We start from the raw sequence: 17,872 nt of genomic DNA on the forward strand, positions 1-17,872 counted from the left end.
TTGGAGCAAAACACAATTGGGGCTCAGGAGGTTGCTTTGTCATGTGAGGGTGCCTTTAAGAATTGGATGTTTAAGAAATGTTACCTTTAAGAAATGAAGCTGATCATATTACTGAAGTGATGTCACATGGCGGGAGCTGAGCTCACTTCTGCTTTCTGGGAGTTTTTAGTTTCCGTTTGAAGAAAGCTTGGGTGTGGCTGTGACTGCATTGCTGGTGATCTCTGCCTTGAACGACTATCTCTTAATCCTTTGGTGAAATCGGAATTGTAAAAAGGTCTCAGTATTGAATATAAATCTAATGTGCTTCTGTTTGAAGGATTTGTTAAGTCTTTTGGATGTGTAAAGGAAGTTTGCAGGATTGGTTAGTGTTGTATTATTTTCGGGGTTATCTTTTAAGTAAGGGGTGTTAAGAGATCCAATGTTTATTTAAAAGGTTAATTTGAGTTCATGGAATAAACATTGTTTTGTTTTAAAAATCACATGTCCATAATTGTAATACTACACCTGGGGAACAAGCCGTGTGCTTCAAAAGCAACAATCCATTAAAGGTGGGGGTTGGTTGAACTCCATGATATATTTTGGGGTTCTGAAAACACCTCTCCCATAACAGCTTAAACCATAAAATAAAAGGCACTTCCACCTTGAATGCGCCAGCTCCTTACCTCCATGAAGCTGTTAGGTTTCAATATGCTTGGGTAACCTGGCTGACAGCAGTTTAAGTGGAAAGACTGAATGACAATTAGGCTGGATGTTCCCTTGCCCACCTTCCTGCCCCAGTTAAAGCCAGAACTGGGAGGTTTGAGCCAGGTTTGGGTTGGGAAACAGATTTCTCAAACCTTAAACACCGACTCGACCCAAACACACCCTTGGTTTTGGGTTAAAATCCCACTTGTAGTTATCATTGTAAAGTAGCGATGTATGGACGATTTTTGGATGAGTGGGTAAATGGAGTTAAGGTACAGATATGCCATGACCTAGCAGCACCGTGGGTGCACCTACATCACATGGATTGCAGCAGCTCACCCCCACTTTCTCAAGGGACAAAGGGGACGGCAATGAGTGCGGGCCTAGCCAGTGACACCTACATTCCAAGAAGGAACAAACACATTTCAGGAAGTTACGTCTGCACCCAGTAACTGTGAGTGCCCACTTTCTGCAATCCACTGATTCGATCAACTTTTCATTACTGTCCTCGCACCTTTCCTGTGGCTGATTGGTTGTTGGTGGAACTAGGGGTGGATTCAGATTCTGGTGCAGACAAGCAGTGCAAATATTGTCACGGGGATGAAAGTTTGGAACAGAGATTGTGGCAGGCTGCAATCACTCACTTCCACTGAGGCAGAGGAAAAGCACCTCTGGGTCATTAGTTTTATCTGCCATATTTCACTGCCAAAGTGAGGCCTATTGTCAGCAATGCAATTGATCAGAAATGCAGCAGGTAACATGAATCAGCTGCCACATGGGGAGTTCACTTGCTGAGATGAATCCTCACCACCCTGGTAACAAATGGCAATCCACAATTTTAGCACAGCAGCAGGTGCCCAGATGATGTTAGGACAGATCAATGCAGGTTGAGGCTTTGACCACAGCAAGGCCTGGTCAGCAATCAATGTGCTGTCCATCGTAATAATTGAATTATATTCACAAAGTGTGCTACGCGAAGAGGACACTGTAATAATCTGACTGGAGGCCACAGGGTCGGCAACATCCCCGTGGCCGCACCTGAATACCATCTCCTCAGATGAGGGGGTGGAGCTGCATCCTTAAGGGTTTCATGAGACAGAAATACCCCGGCCCGAGTGTGAGCTGGGCGCCGGAGACCCTCTGGGGAGTAGGAATTGTATCTAGAAGGTTAAATAAATATTGAGCTTTTCTATCAGTCATCGTTTCCGTGTGGTCGGTCGCCTGGAACTTTACACTGGCGACGAGGATGGGATGGCCGACCGTCGTCCCAACTCCACGTGGATTTTGCACGACTGTTCCAAGGAGCCATGTACTTACACCCAATCGAAGTTGAGGGAGGTCCACCGTGTGTCCATGCCGACGTCGCAGGCTACGATTGAGAAGCTCCAACAAAACTTCAGCACCCATGGGCTTCCTGAGGTGTTAGTGTCAAACAACGGCACGGCTTTCACGAATGCGGAATTTGGCACTTTTCTGAAGGTGAACAGGGTCCGCCATGTACAGACCGCGGCTTACCACCCATCCTCCAACAGATTGGCCGAACAGGCGGTACAGACACGGCACAGGCCCGCCTACAGATTGGTGGGCCCCGATCACAGGCCAGGCCACCGTGGCCCCCCCCCCCCGGGGTGGGATCCCCCGCGTCCCTCCGAGGACCACACCAGCCAACTTACCTGCCAGGCCCCACCGTGGGGGACCATGTCCAATCCACGCCCGAGGGATTGGCCAGAAACCGATGGCCGCTCACCCCATTAAATTGCCGGGGGGGGGGGGGGGGGGGGGGGGGTGGCGCTGCCAACCGCCCGACCGGCCCAAAAACTGACCCCGGAGAATACGGCAGCCGGCGGTATTCACGCCGCCCCCCGGGGATTCTCCAATCCGGCGGGGGGGTCAGAGAATCCTGCCGATAATGTCTGATATAAGCTGGTGAGACCCTGCCCACTATTACATTTCACCTTCACACCTCCACCAGCAAGGTGGAATTCTACTCAGGCTCTGCTTCCGATTTAAGCTTTCTGGCTTGGAATGCAGTAAAGGAGAATTAGATAGCAAGAGACATTGGGCATTAGGACAGCTGGCATTTAATGCACGAGAGGATGCTCCCAGCAAAAAACATTTAACAGTGGACGACTGAATGGTCCTCAATATATTTGGCACAGTTGTTAGAAGTGTGAGGTTTTATATGATTAGTTTGAAACTGTGTCTTTAATTTAGGGTTAAATGGAGGAATGAAAGGGTCATGTCATTTGTTCTGAATTCTGCTGACAAGATGCCTGGGCCTGGGTGATTTGGTTGTAAAAGACTAAAGGGGGAGGGATCTGTCCTGCAGTTTAGAGTATGTTGCCGACTGAAATAGTGTTTAGTTAATGTTTTAGTTTGTGTGTTGCAGTAAAAGTCTTAAAACTTGAAATCTTGTGTGATCCTTGCAGTCACTCACTAGAAGTCTGAACTCCTTTAAAAAAGTTATTGGTTTCTACAGGGAGCTTAACACTTTCCATGCTGACTGGATGGCGTCACTGCAGTTCAATACCCACTCATTGTTAATCCAATACACAGGAAGTTGCCCAGCTATCACAAATAAATCAGATACAGTACTCGGCCTTAGTTGCAGTCTTGCACTCTGATCTGAATTGGGCTCTGAGATCACGGCGACAGCGGCTACAACGTGGGTTGTTTTTTAAAATAAATTTAGAGTGCCCAATTTTTTTTTTCCAATTAAGGCGCAATTTAGCGTGGCCAATCCACCCAACCTGTACATCTTTGGGCTGTGGGGGTGAAACCCACGCAAACACGGGGAGAATGTGCAAACTCCACACGGACAGTGACCCAGGGCCGGGATTCGAACCTGGGTCCTCAGCGTCGTAGTGCCAGTGCTAGCCACTGTGCCGCCATGCTACCCTCGCAACGCGGGCTGTTTAAAGAGAAGGGGAAAAATGTATTTTGCAAAATCTGACTATGGTAAAAACACTAGACATAGCAGACAGGAAATAATCACACCTTCACAGAGTCAGCAAGGCAGAGGGGGAAGAGAGAGGGAGGGTGAGGGGGAAGGTTGGTGTGAGAGAGAGAGAGAGAGAGAGACAAACACACAAACAGAAAAAAGACAGAGACTGTGCCTATCAGAGAGAAAGAGAGCGAGAATGGGATAGAGAGAGAGAGATATGTCCCCATGAACATCATCAACAAAAAACAAACAAAATCACAAACTCAGTCTGTGCTATTTATTAGATAAATGCCATGAAGATGTGGAACTTATAATTTAAATAATTTTCACAAATTTGTTAAAAAGTATGTGCATCAATATACCCCTCAGGCAAAAATGGAGGAGCAATTTCAACATTACAAGGAAATTTCACACAACAGCAAAGCTATTTAGCAACGTAAAACGCTAAAAGGAATAGAATAATTTAAAAACAAAAGATAGGAACAATTGTTCTTCTGTGATGGTAAAGAAGTTGCTGTATCAGTGCTGTCATCAGTTTTAATCAGTGATCAATGATGGGAAGATAATCTCACTTAAAACAATAATACGCTAGCATTGTTGGACGGTTCTTGTAGCCGTGTTCTTCATTCCCACCACTAGTAAATGTCCTACAACCATCTGCATTTCACCCCAGTCCAAAGGTTGCCTGGATCGATGAGGGGGGGGAACCCAGGAATTATGTGACATGATCACTCTTTATGTCTGTCGCTGTATCTGTCTACTTATTCATTCACTTGTGTTGCTGCAAGCTAATGGAAAATGATACTGCTGTCTGCAAGGTGCAGTTGCCACCTTCGGCTACGTTTGGTCAGGGGGTTCGGGAATGGGGTGCTATTTCTGTCTGGCGCGTGTTGGGGTGCTGAGAGGTTGAGATGGTGCAATGCCAGTCAGGAGTTAATCCCATTATTAGAAACTGCTGGTCACATTCCTGAAGGACGATGAACTCACTGGACATAAACTTCAAGCTGTGGTATTTCCTGCAGGATATTGTACAACACCACGACAGAACTTATTACATTTGGAGTCAGAGATGTCCCGACCAAGAGGTGAACCCATCCTGTCCTATTGTATAGAATAGGACAAGAGATAAGAGGTGTTAACTATGGGCCATTCAGCAGGATGGGCCCAGAAAATAAATCGATTAACATAATACAACTGGTAAATCGAATTCCAGTAGCTGGAAGAAAGGAGGATAAAAGTGGACTGACAACCATTCAAGGCAGGAGAACCCAGAGAGAGATCAGGACCAACTCTCCAGGAGACAGCCTAAAGTTGAGACTTGGTGAAGGAGTACTCCCACACCAGTCCAGATCCACCTGAGCACAGGTGCGTAATATCACATACACATGAGAACAGATTTAATTAATGGAATTACAGTATTTCATTAGCACACTGAGTTGCTTTTTAAAATAAATTTAGAGTACCCAAGTCTTTTTTCCCACCAATTAAGGGGCAATTTAGCATGGCCAATCCACCTACCCTGCCCATCTTTGGGTTGTGGGGGTGAGACCCACGCAAACAAGGGGAGAATGTGCAAACACCACAGTGACCCGGGGCCGGGATCGAACCCGGGTCCTCAGTGCCGTGAGGCAGCAGTGCTAACCACTGCGCCACCATGCCGCCCAGTAAGTTGCTTTTAGGACAATAAACAATTGTGATTGTTTAAAGTGAAATTTGTGTCTCATAGAACCCCATTCGGCCCAACAAGTCTGCACTGACCCTCTTTGGGTTCCCTACCTAGCCCTACTCACCTGCAACACCACCTAACCATTGGACACTAAGAGGCAATTTAGAATGGCCAATCCACCTAACCTGCACATCTTTGGAGTGTGGTTGGAAACTGGAGTACCCAGAGGCCCAGACAGACACGGAGACAGTCCCTCGGGAATACCACCAACAAGCGTGTGAGACGTGCTTCCAGACATCGGTCAACAACAGCTCCCTAGATGTATCTCAATAGTTTCAGTGGAGCTACTTCACGAGAAAAGTTTGAAAATCAGTACCCAGAATGTGCACCACAAAATACTTTCTGGTGGTACAGATTTTGAATATTGCTGAAAAGATACTTTTTTTGTAAAAGCTTTTCCTCAGAATAATTCTCAATAATACCAAATGTAAAAGAACGATTTATACTGTATGAGAAGAGAGTGCTGATTGGTTAGCAAGTGGACTCTGATTAGTCGGCAGGTGGACTGATTGGCAGAGACGTTGCCATGGAGAATGCACCAGTTGATGGTGAATGACAGTTAATTGGCAAATATTAGTCTGCAGCTGCATGTAATTATTTTATTACATGCTTTAATGGGCTCCATCCTCTGCTGAAATTCATCTTTGACATTGGGCAGTCAAATGAACATGCTTTCTTTGATGTACTGGTCGAGAAATCTGCCAGGTGGTTCTTTACTATAGACTACTTTCACTGCTCAATATACACGCTGGGATTCTTCCACGCACAATAACGTCGGTCTTATCAGCAACCTTGTAAATAAGACCCGAGCCATTTGCTCACCATGCAAGCTTGATGCCGAAATAGATGCATTATTGATATTCTACGGGATAATGGCTATCCTGGTCAAATCATTATGCACTGTATATCGCACAAAGTCATAAACGGGCCTAAGGCACGTCCCTTTCGGCCTTGAAAGTGCCCAAACTACCTCAGGTAACCCTGGAAGGGCAAGGTATCGCAAACATTTGTGCAGCAAGTGCAGCTAGCTGTTACATGATGCCACTGTGCAGCAGCAACACAAGTGGTATTCTCCACTAACAGGATGCTTCCGTCAAGCCAAAAAAACATTCTTCCCATCACACAAATGTGTAATGTGGCACAGAGTATATTAATTTCAGTGTCAGTGTGATGCTAGGTATGGAGGCCGTGCATCCCAAAGACTGGTGGATTGTATAGACGTACCCAATCAGCCCGTGCATATAAAACTCCAAACACAGTGTTCAACATTGGATATGATTCTGCGATTGGACCATATTTGGTACATAATCCTCAGTGTGCTAAAGATTATGCTAACAACCAATTTAAGATCGTCAGTTGGACTTGTAGAGTGCTGCATTTGCATGTACTGGACACTACATATATTAACACATAGGGTCCTGTTCTTTGCAGACAGAAAGAACAGGTACACACACATTGTACCTATTTCAACTAAACAAAATATGTGGCAGCCATTCGCTGTTTCACTCAAGGCAATGCCTTGACCAACCAGGGTAAAGCTGTCTGTCTTAAATTTCAAACGATGCATGGCAGTTAACTGTCAGTCACCATCAACTGGTGCACTCTCCATGGCAACACCTTTAACAATCAGAGTCTACTTGCCAACCAATCAGCACTCTCTTGCCATACAGTATAAATGGCTATTCCCTCAACATTTGGTATTCTTGCAAATCTTCCTGACGAGTGCAAAACGAAAAGCTTTGACAAAAAAAATCTATTTTTTCAGCAACAGTCAAAATACTTTCTCCAGACTCGATCAGTCAGAGTTGTACTGCTGTGTTCCTTTCAAACATGCGGACAGACACAGCACTGCAATTACCTTCTTCATTGTTTCAAGCCAGTCCACACACTTTACAGAATCTACTGTGAATGCACTTTCACACATTCTATCATGGGAAAATATTTTCTTAAGGCAATTATTACTTTTTTAGAAATAAATTTAAGAGTACCCAATTCTTTATTTTCAATTAAGGGGCAATTTAGTGTGGCCAATCCACCTACCCTACACATCTTTGGGTTGTGGGGGTGAGACCCATGCAGACATGGGGAGAATGTGCAAACTCCACACGGACAGTGACCCAGGGCTGGGCTCGAACCCGGGTCCTCGGCACCATGAGGCATCAGTGCTAACCACTGCGACACCGTGTTGCCATATGCAATTATTACTTGCTATTTTTCCTTACTGAAATCCTAGTGATAACACTGTGACATAATGAAGACAGGGACGATCTGGAACCCTCACTTTAAACCCAATTTGGATTATTCTTTGGGATTTTTGCAGAATATGCCAGACTTCACGTACATAAGGAGCTAAGGAATTAAGAAAACTCTCATTAAATTCTATGCCATCCTATACTCTTAGAGTATGAATTGTCTGTACAGATTTCACATTTCAATATAAAACACAGAGAAAAGGCAGAGAGTTATTTCCAGTGCTTGTTTGCCTATGTATATATTTCTGAATCAGGAGTCAAAGTTCCTTTCATACAAAATTAAAGTTTGATTGACTGCTCTCCCCTTCTTTGTGAAGTACGTTTTCACATGCGTTGGTTGCCCTTACAATATCCAACCCTATTTTACACAAGTGAGTGACAACAGGCTGTTTGACTATGGAGGGCATCACAGCTCAGCCAATCCTGCCCTCAGCCAGTACCAGCACGTGCATCACTGAACACCACATATTCCTCTCCCCTTCTCCGAGGAAAACCTTAGTGGCCCCCAGCACTGCCTCCTCTTGCCCGAGATTCGTTAATTCAGTGAAAACTGAGGACCTGGGAAGAGGATTCTGTTTTTGGTTCTAAAAGTGCTTCTCAGCTGCCTATTAGAAAACTCGGAGTAACTTTTAAAAGTCAAATCTTGACCTCCCCACAGAGACTGTGCTTGTGCTAATATGGGTCCCTGCAGTCGACCAAATGTCAATTGTCTCCTAGGTCAGTGTTAATTTGTGGTCCCTGCCTTTTTCTCAATGAAATGACTCCAGAATCGCACCACTGCTGACATTACTGAGTAGTTTATTGTGGAGGAAACCCAACCTTACAAGTCTCTGTTGGAGATCGAATTTTTAAAAAAAGCTCAGTCCAATATAATAGACTGGTAACTGGAATAAAAATGATCAGAGCCTACAGGGCTCCACCTTTAATAACCAGGTTAGAATACATGATCCAGATGATAATTTTATGAGAATGTACATCTCAATCTTATTGCAATCCACATGGAAGATAGGGTAGAAAGCAATTAGCAGCACTCCCTGTCAGCTCTGGGACAGAGACTGAGGTTCAAGCTGATGGGGTGCAAGTCAGCAACCCTCTGTATTTGGTCGGATAAATTCCAGGCACTACCTGCCCACAATCTGGCACCAGAATTGAAATGAAAAATGAAAATGAAAATCGCTTATTGTCACAAGTAGGCTTCAAATGAAGTTACTGTGAAAAGCCCCTAGTCGCCATATTCCGGCGCCTGTTCGGGGAGGCTGGTCCGGGAATTGAACCGTGCTGCTGGCCTGCCTTGGGTCTGCTTTCCAAGCCAGCGATTTAGCCCTGTGCTAAACCAGCCCCTGTGAGAATTGGCAATGTCAGATATCTACAAATGATGGCTGGCGCACCGGAATGGGAAGATATCGTCCTTGTGGGGAGTGAGGCAAAGGGTGCTTGGGGGATTAAGGCACATTGTTGGGAGGAGAGCAAGATGGACCTTTACTGTGTCTGTTGATGCTGTACCTGACCTGGAAGTACCTGACCTGGAAGTTTCAACGCTCACACATATACTCACAACAGAAAAATAAAATGTTTGATTTCCCAGCATTGATATTCCAAATCCAAACACAGACACACTCACTCACACACATACAGGCAGACACACACACAGACAGACCCACACACACACACACACGCAGACACACACACACGCAGACACACACACACGCAGACACACACACACGCAGACACACACGCACAGATGATGCAAACACAAACACACAGGCAGTAATGCACACACAAGGATGCACACAAACACACAAAGATGCGTGCCCACACACACTCACGCATAAACACAGAGAGATACGCAGGTATGCACACACAGATACCCAAATACAGACGCATACACACGCAGGCATACACACATGCAGACACGCCGTCGGGCACGCACATACACACACACATGCACATACACTTAGATACCCACACGCAGGTGCACACATGTGCAGACACACAAACACATGCAGATGCACAAATACAGACAGGTACACACACACTCACAGATGCACACACACAGATGCGCACAGAGATGCACTGACAGATGTGCACACATACAGACTCAGGCGCTTACACCCAACCTCACAAGTTCCCGAGTCATATGCTACTAGTTTTAAATTGAAGCACATCTATAGACAGCCTTGTCACACAGTCACAAAAGGAAGGTTGCACGCAAAATTATTGTTGTGTACCTATGTGTAAGCAATTCTAAAGAATGCACGGCATAATGTCCATTTGAGTATAGTCCCCTATTGTCACCTCAACGGAAGACCCGCTGGATCTTTATTGAACACAAAGGATCTGTTATCCTTGTCTATGCTTTCAATTATTGCTGTCAAAGCTGCTTACCAGAGTCTCACTCATTTGTCATTAATCTGTGAGCTCACAGTGAACACTACTCAACCACAAGAGGTAGCAGAGCAAAATGTCCATCCTGCCGCCACTGTAAGTGCAGCAAGAGCATTGGCCATGGCTGACTTTCCCCCTCTGCACCCTCAGGATGCTGACACTGTTTGGTGTATCCCTGGCTCTGATCAGATAGCTTGGCAAAGACCAAGAGCAGATCCCAGAGGACCCTTCTTAATCTTTAGGCTGCGCTTAACCCATGCCAGGCTTCTTGGGCAATATCAGTGAATGGAACCAGTGGGTGCCCTGAAGTGGATTCAATAACTGGAATGTGTCCATGGGGGAGGTGGAAATTCAGGGATCAATTAGACAGTTGCACAGAACTCTCTGCCTCCCGGGGGGGGGGGGTGTCTTATCTCCGAGGAGAAACTTGTTTCAACAAACGATGTGTTTGCTATCAACCTACATTGAACAGACTGTAATAATAATAAATAATGTTAATAATCACTTATTGTCACAAGTAGGCTTCAATGAAGTTACTGTGAAAAGCCCCGAGTCGCCTGATTCCGGCGCCTGTTCGGGGAGGCTGGTACGGGAATTGAACCCGTGCTGCTGGCCTTGTCCTGCATTACAAGCCAGCTGTTTAGCCCACTGTGCTAAACCAGTAAAGGATTTACTTACAACGACATTTATTATATCCAGAGATGTACCTGGTTTAAACCCCCCCCCCTCCACATTTGAATCTATACTGAACATAGTGACTGCATCGTAAATAATTCAGAAAAAAGCTACTGTACAACATACTTACAACTCAGCACCCTGTCTCTGCAGTCCTGACCTGTCAGTGTCCACTCTACTGTCGTCACCTGAATGATCGCTAGCTTGGTCGTAAAAGGTTTCAGGACTTTCCCCTTCTGCTGCCTCCTGTGATCTTGTGCCCCTGCTGCTTTGCTCCTCAAGCTCAGCTCCTGACAAGGCCTGGCTCTGCGGCTGACACTGAGAGGCTGGGAGAGTTTCATCACCCTCTCTACTTGTGCATAGTGTTTCTGTAGTGCTCTCTGCAGCTACATTGTGGCCTCTCTGCTCTATCCTGATGCTTTCCTTGTGGGTTGAGGCCATGACAGGTACAGCAACTGGCAAACATCTGGATGGTCCTGTCATCCCAAACAGATGCTGGGGGTGACAGTCAGAGTGTGTGTGTACAGCGTCACTCTGCTCTCTCCCTTCACTCCTCATTCCACTCTGATAATTATGGTCACTCTGTTCTCGCCTTGCAGCACTAGGGAACCCGCTCACCTCACTGGAATGAGAATTAAGACTTACTGGTGGCATCAGAGGTCCTAAAGGTGGCCCTGCATTTTTACCCTCCTCGCACTTCATTTTAGCACTATTTGCCCAGCCCAGAGAGGAGTGAGTGTTAACTACAGCTTGCGAGCTTTGGTCTGTACTGCAGCCTACATCTGACTGGTGGTCTCTGAAATATTCCTCCCCTCTGCAGGTTCCTTTCCCCCCACCAACTGACACATTGTCACCAGGCGGGTTGGTCTGGGAGACACCCCACAACTTGTTTCCAGTTTTCTCAGAGGATCTGATTTGATGTGCTTTCAGTTTATGCTGCCCTGCACCCCACAATCTGAGGTCGAGGGCTTGTACACTTTGCTCCTGAATCGAGGGTTGTTTCATTTCCAAAGCAAGAGTTGTCCATTTCCCCGGAACATTCTGGCCGATACCGTTGTTTGGGGTATTATTAACCTCTTTGTCCTGAAGGATATCACTGTGCCAGCCAGAATGGCAATTACCGGTGCCTTTCCCAGGACAGTCCGTGTTGCCAACCTGCCAACTCTCCTGAATGATCCCAGCTTTAGTTTCTGTTTTGGAAGCTGCTGGTGATTCTTCAATAATGTGCCGAAGTTCAGTCTGGCGTTGTGCGCTGCAGGTACCACGAACATCCTGAAGTGAATCCTTCCCTCTAACATCAGTCTTGTTTTCAGTGCCCGTCCTTTCTATACCTCCAGGAAAATACCCAGCTGCAGGCTCATCTCGCACGTGATGTGTTCCTTTCACATTGGTGCCGCGAGATCCCTCAGCTTGTTGAGAAAGGGTAGACAGTGCTCCGTCCTGGGCTGCCATTTCTAACAATCCACTTTCCCCTCCTTGTTTGTTCAATCCTTGCACTTTGTTTTGCTCGTTTGTGAGCTTGTCCAATCTGCTGTTCACTCTGGCCTTTTCAGCGAGAAACCTCAGAATTTCTTGCTCAATCCCATCATCGCTGTCTGGGGAACTGCTATCACCGCCTTTCACATTCTTCCAAGTCGGACCATCAGCGGTGCCAGATGGAGCACCACGTGACAAACCAACCTTGGGCTTTCCAATTCTGGTCACGTTGCTGCTGCTTTCACTTTCCGATTGCTCCCCTGCTTTCTTGTTCCCCTTATTCTTAAAGTCTAAATAATGCCTGCAAGCTGCCTTGTCACTTTTTGATAAGCAGCTTTTTAAGGGGCCGTGGCTAGCGGTAAGAGTTTCTTCAGGGGACCTGAAAGTTTGGTCACCAATTCCTACGCTTTGCTCAGAGTAAGTAAGGACTTCTGCTCCAGTAAACCGCACTCGCTTCTTGCACCGGTTCTTCACATCCCTTGATCTTTTCCCCAGTTTCTTTCTGGTTTTCAAGAGATCCTTTGTAGCTGTATCCAGGTCCTCATCACTGTCCAGTGAGCTACTTTTCTCATCTGTCTGCCAAGAATCATGGGTATATTTAACACAGGACAGTTTCTCCACAATCCAATCCATGGGAGACGACGTTTCTTCATCTCGATTGACCGTCTGGTCGCACCCGACATTCCTTACGTCAAATATGTCTTGTTCTGATGAGCCAACTTTAAGTTTAATCTTAGAGGCAACGGTACCAGTCAGCGCAACAGGTGCTGCGCTAAGCTCTAGTGGTTGACTTTCTCTCGGCTTCTCCATTCCAAGTTGATGATCAGTGCAGGCGTTATCCTTCAGCCTTGCTTTTTCCGGCAATGGTGTCCGAGGTGAAGACGAAGACAAAGAAGAGAACAAAGATGGACAGTCATTCAGGCTGTCTTCTCTCTTCAGTTCTTGGGGTAAGGTTGTGTTCAATTCACTCACAGTCACAACTCCGTCTGATTTCTGACTGCTTTGGTTCGCTTTCAAAGCCAAGTAATTCTGAATTTCTTTTTCAATGCTGTCACTGCTGTCTGCAGAACTGTTTTCACTGTCAGAGGAAGACATGACTCGCTTGGAGACAGCAAAGGTGCACTCAGTGGTAGCCTTGTTTTTGCCTACTCTCTCTTCCCTTTCTAAAGGAGCCCCATCTATCATCCTATCGGAAGGTGGCTGTGCTTCGGTCGCAAGAGGCCCTTCCTGTTTTGGGGAAGATTCTGACAGAGTCTCAGCTTGGAATGTTTTTTTCCAGCCAAGCCTGGAGTCCGTGGTATCTGTCTCTCTTTGTGTTACAAAGTCATCGCTGGACTGATCACTCGAGTCAGTATCGGAAAGGTTGAGAGGACGGAATTCTCCCGGCTTTGGGACGCAGCCTATCCATTTCTTGCTCACAGGTGCCTCCGGTGTTTCTTTCTCCATGCTCCTCGCATGCAAATCAGCACCTTTCTGATTGCTGGGGGCCTTGTGAGGCAACAAGCCAAGAACCAAAGCAACGTCCTTGGTTTTCTCTTTCTTCTGTTCTAATTGGTAAAGTTGAATGGCTTCTTCAATCCCATCATCACTGCTAGAATCAGACAATTCTCCACTTGTAACAATGGGGGTGGCCCTTGGCTCAGCAAATTCAGTGCTGAAGCTCCATTGATTATTGTTACTTTTGTAGAGTTCCTTAAAGCGATGCCTTGCTTGTGGTTTTTTCCTGATAGTCAACGTTTCATTGCCTTTCGAATCACTGCCTTGATCAACACTACCGACGGCTCCGGATTTCCCCAAATGGTTGGATTTAGTGCTGCATACCTCTGAGTTGGCATTCATCGCTGGCTGTTTGACAAGGTGAGTTTGGTTCCCCGTGCTGGATTTGACGCATCTCTTCCGCTTCTTCTGTTCCACCTTCACCAGATTTTCTTTCTGTTCTGTCCCCCCCGCAGAAGCAAGCTTGCTCTTAGGGAGACTGGTGCTGGTGCTGCTGCCGGTTTCCTTGCTCCGCTTGTCTTGCAGGAACCTTTCAATCTCTGCCTGTATACTCAGTTCAAAAGAGTCATTGCTGCTGACGCTGGAGGGTGAAGAACATTTGGGTCCCACAGCATCCAGACTGACAATATTCACAAAGTCAAGTTCTAGTTTGGTTGGGCCTACCACTTCTCGGCCACATGAAATACCATTGCTGACATTTGCAACAGAGTCTTTGATGATTCCACGTGTCGCTGGAGGGACTGGAGTGTCGGGGACAGCCTTTGATATCAAGGGTAGATCTTCCGTTCTCTTTTTCAGATATTCCTGGATTGCTTCTTCTATATCTCGGTCAACAGACCCGTCACTGTCGGAGTCCAGAATGCAATGGCCCAAGCTGGATTCCTCTGTGCCAAGTGCACAGGGTGGATAGCCAGTCTTCAGGTCCTCCACAGCAGCCCCCTTTAAAACTCTGATGGCGGTCCCGTCTAACATTCCCTCACTCTGCCGTTTTGCAGCTATGTTTGTCTGCGCGTTGCTGCTGGGGTCATTGTTCATGGCACAAGGTGAGTCAGTGCTTTGCAGGTTTTCTATGATCATTTGCACATTCACATTGACAGCACTTTGCACAGCAGAGAACTCCTCTCCCGAGTCAGAGAAACCCAGAGGGAGGCTGAAGTTTTGGGGTGCCCCAAAGGGATGCCAATCTGTCTGGACCGCAGAGATAGGCGCCAAATTCATGAAGAACATTATAGCAGGAAAGTGAGAGCCCAGACAGGTGACCTGTGTTGCAGTTCCACTCACATCCTGTAAATGAACAGCACAGGAGAAAAAAAAAGACCATCAATAAACTGATACAACTTAAATTGCTGTGAGCTTCAGTGAAATAATCTCACCTCCTGTCTCTACCTCACCGTTTCCTGAAGAAACACTTGCATTCCTACAGCACCTTTTATAACCTCAGGAAGCCTCAAAACATTTTACTGCCAATAAAGGCCCTTTGAACTGTTGTAAAGTTGGAAACACAGCAGAGAATTTGTATGTAGCAAAGTTCCATCAAGAACAATGTGAAAATACCCAATTATTTTTAGTGATGTTGATTGAGAGATATATATCAGCCAGGAAGACTATGGGGAACGCCCTGATTTAGTTAATCAATCCAAGGTAGTGAAGGGGGTCTCACTCACGAGACAACATCTCCGACAGTACAGAATTCACTGGGACCCAAGCTCTGGAGTTTCCTCCCCAATCCTCTCCTCTCTTTAAACCTACGACTATGGCTAAGTGTTTGGCCGTCAGTCCTAGTATCTGTTTATGTGGCTCAGTGTCAAATTTAATGATAATGCCCCTTTGTGCTACCTTGGTACATTTGACAATGTTAAAGGTGCTGTATGAATGCCATCTGTTGTTGAAAATTAAACTGCTGGTAATTTGAATTGGTCATCACACAGAATCAGTTTAAAGTGCCTACAGCCTGGATGCCGACACCGGTTCTAAGCAAAGACCTTTCACTCAATAACAGGAGAGATAAGCTCACTTTACAGATAGCACCATTAAAATACTCTCTCCCGTGGTTAGCACAACCGCCTCACAGCGCTGAGGTCTCAGGTTCGATCCCGGCTCTGGGTCAATGTCTGTGTGGAGTTTGCACATTCTCCCCGTGTCTGCGTGGGTTTCGCCCCCACAACCCAAAAATGTCCAGAGTAGGTGGATTGGCCACGCTAAATTGCCCCTTAATTGGAAAAAATAATTGGGTAATCTAAATTTAAAAAAAAAAAAAATACTCTCTCCCTTTCCTGGTGTGTACTGACCCATTCCCAGATCGCTGCAGAGTCTACATGAACTGCAAACTAGTTTAAAAGCAGGGTGAAGATGGATGTCAGGAGGTTCTCCATACGAACAGAGCATCCAGATGAAGAAATGGTGGTTCAATACCCAGGGCCATTTATGAGCCAATTGGAGACTGCACTTTGACTGGTCAGGGAAAATGGGCCAAATCTGGGGCCATAACAGGACTTTGCACCCCAATATTAACAAAGGGGATGTTCAACTGGGGTAGCTGCATCTCAGTCCTCTCCTGGACCCTAGTTTCCTTGTGTGTTGGGGTGGGGATTTGGGGAGGTGGGATGGAGAAACAAAGGACTCAGTCTATAAAGCCCCACTAATTGCATTGCCAATAGACACAAGGTGTTCAAACTTTACTGGAGATCCCCCCATGGTACCCAGAACCTGTGGTCAGTGCCCATAGTACCCAGGCACCGGTGGTCAGTGCCCATAGTACCCAGACCCTGGTAGTCAGTGCCTATAGTACCCAGGCCCTATGGTCAGTGCCCATGGTACCCAGGCCCTGTGGTCAGTGCCCATGGTACCCAGACCGGGTGGTCAGTGCCCATAGTACCCAGACCCTGGTGGTCAGTGCCTATAGTACCCAGACCCTGGTGGTCAGTGCCTATAGTACCCAGGCCCTGTGGTCAGTGCCCATGGTACCCAGGCCCTGTGGTCAGTGCCCATGGTACCCAGGCCCTGTGGTCAGTGCCCATGGTACCCAGGCCCTGTGGTCAGTGCCCATAGTACCCAGGCCCTGTGGTCAGTGCCCATGGTACCCAGACCCTGTGGTCAGTGCCCATGGTACCTAGGCCCTGTGGTCAGTGCCCATGGTACCCAGGCCCTGTGGTCAGTGCCCATGGTACCCAGGCCCTGTGGTCAGTGCCCATGGTAACCAGACCGGGTGGTCAGTGCCCATGGTACCCAGGCCCTGTGGTCAGTGCCCATAGTACCCAGGCCCTGTAATCAGTGCCCATAGTACCCAGGCCCTGTGGTCAGTGCCCATAGTACCCAGGCCCTGTGGTCAGTGCCTCCCGAGGGGGGGGGGGGGGGAAGAGCGGGCCCCTAACCTCCCTGTCCTCCGGCCTTCCGTCCTGCCCTCAGCGGCTGCCCGCTCGCCTCAGACCCGAGGCCCAGCCGGGGCCTCCTCATCCCCGGGCTGGGAGTGAGGGGACCTGCGGGCGGCACCGCGCCCTCAGACCGGGGCGACACCGACACCTCCTCCCCGGACTGCAGGCCTCAAAACGGAGGCTAGCGACAGGAAAGCGGCCGGCTCAGCCCGGCCGCCAGGCCCGAGGCCTCGAGTGGGAGGCCAGGCCCGGCCGGGCCGGGCCGCCGCCGCCGGACAACCGGCAGCTCGGGCGCCAAAACCCGGCCGCTGCCCGCCGTGATTGACAGGTCCCGGAGTGATTGACAGGTCCCGGAGTGATTGACAGGTCCCGGGGTGATTGACAGGTCCCGGGGTGATTGACAGGTCCCGGGGTGATTGACAGCTGCCAGTTCCCCGGGTGCAGCGCTGCCCGCTCCATACCTGCTGCTGCTGTTGCTGCTGTTGCTGCTGCAGCCGCCCCGCTCTCTCTCCCTCTCTCTCTCGCAGCGACAAAGTTCAGAGCGAGGAGGCGGAGAAGCCAATAAATAAATAAATAAATAACTAGGCGTGTAGATCCGGCCGGCTGGTGGGCAGGCTCAGCACAGGGAGATCCCACAGCCACTGTGTACAGGAGGGGAGAGATCAGCACCTCTCACTGCTGCAGACTCTGCTCTCAGTCTTTGACTCTGCAATACAGCGAGAATCACAAAAAGTTAACATAGTCCCGCAGCGTGCAAAGCATGCGCCGTGTGCTTCAGAGCTGGCAGACAAGTAACTGCATTGTATTTACACTGAAGCCAGCCCTGCCAGATGCCTGCATGCCTGGGCATCTTCCACAGTCA

General features: G+C 47.7%; 1 protein-coding gene across 5 annotated transcripts in view; it reads right to left on the reverse strand.

The window, feature by feature from the left end:
• Window positions 1-17,569, reverse strand: part of ppp1r26 (protein phosphatase 1, regulatory subunit 26) — a 37,305-nt gene extending 19,736 nt beyond the window's left edge. The window contains exons 1-2 of one of the 5 annotated variants that reach the window (XM_038781488.1): window positions 17,478-17,569; window positions 10,797-14,926 (exon numbers count right to left, since the gene is read on the reverse strand). In XM_038781488.1, the coding sequence (XP_038637416.1) occupies window positions 10,797-14,866 (4,070 nt within the window). In that variant the 5' untranslated portion in view covers window positions 14,867-14,926; window positions 17,478-17,569. Of the gene's footprint in view, window positions 1-10,796; window positions 14,927-15,653; window positions 15,695-15,927; window positions 16,975-17,010; window positions 17,277-17,471 lie in introns of those variants that run through there. The other 4 variants (XM_038781487.1, XM_038781491.1, XM_038781486.1 and 1 more) reach the window with 4 other exon arrangements.
• Window positions 17,570-17,872: the final 303 nt, after the last annotated feature.

The sequence above is a fragment of the Scyliorhinus canicula genome, chromosome 21, assembly GCF_902713615.1.
Source record: "Scyliorhinus canicula chromosome 21, sScyCan1.1, whole genome shotgun sequence".
Taxonomy (NCBI): Eukaryota; Metazoa; Chordata; class Chondrichthyes; order Carcharhiniformes; family Scyliorhinidae; genus Scyliorhinus; species Scyliorhinus canicula.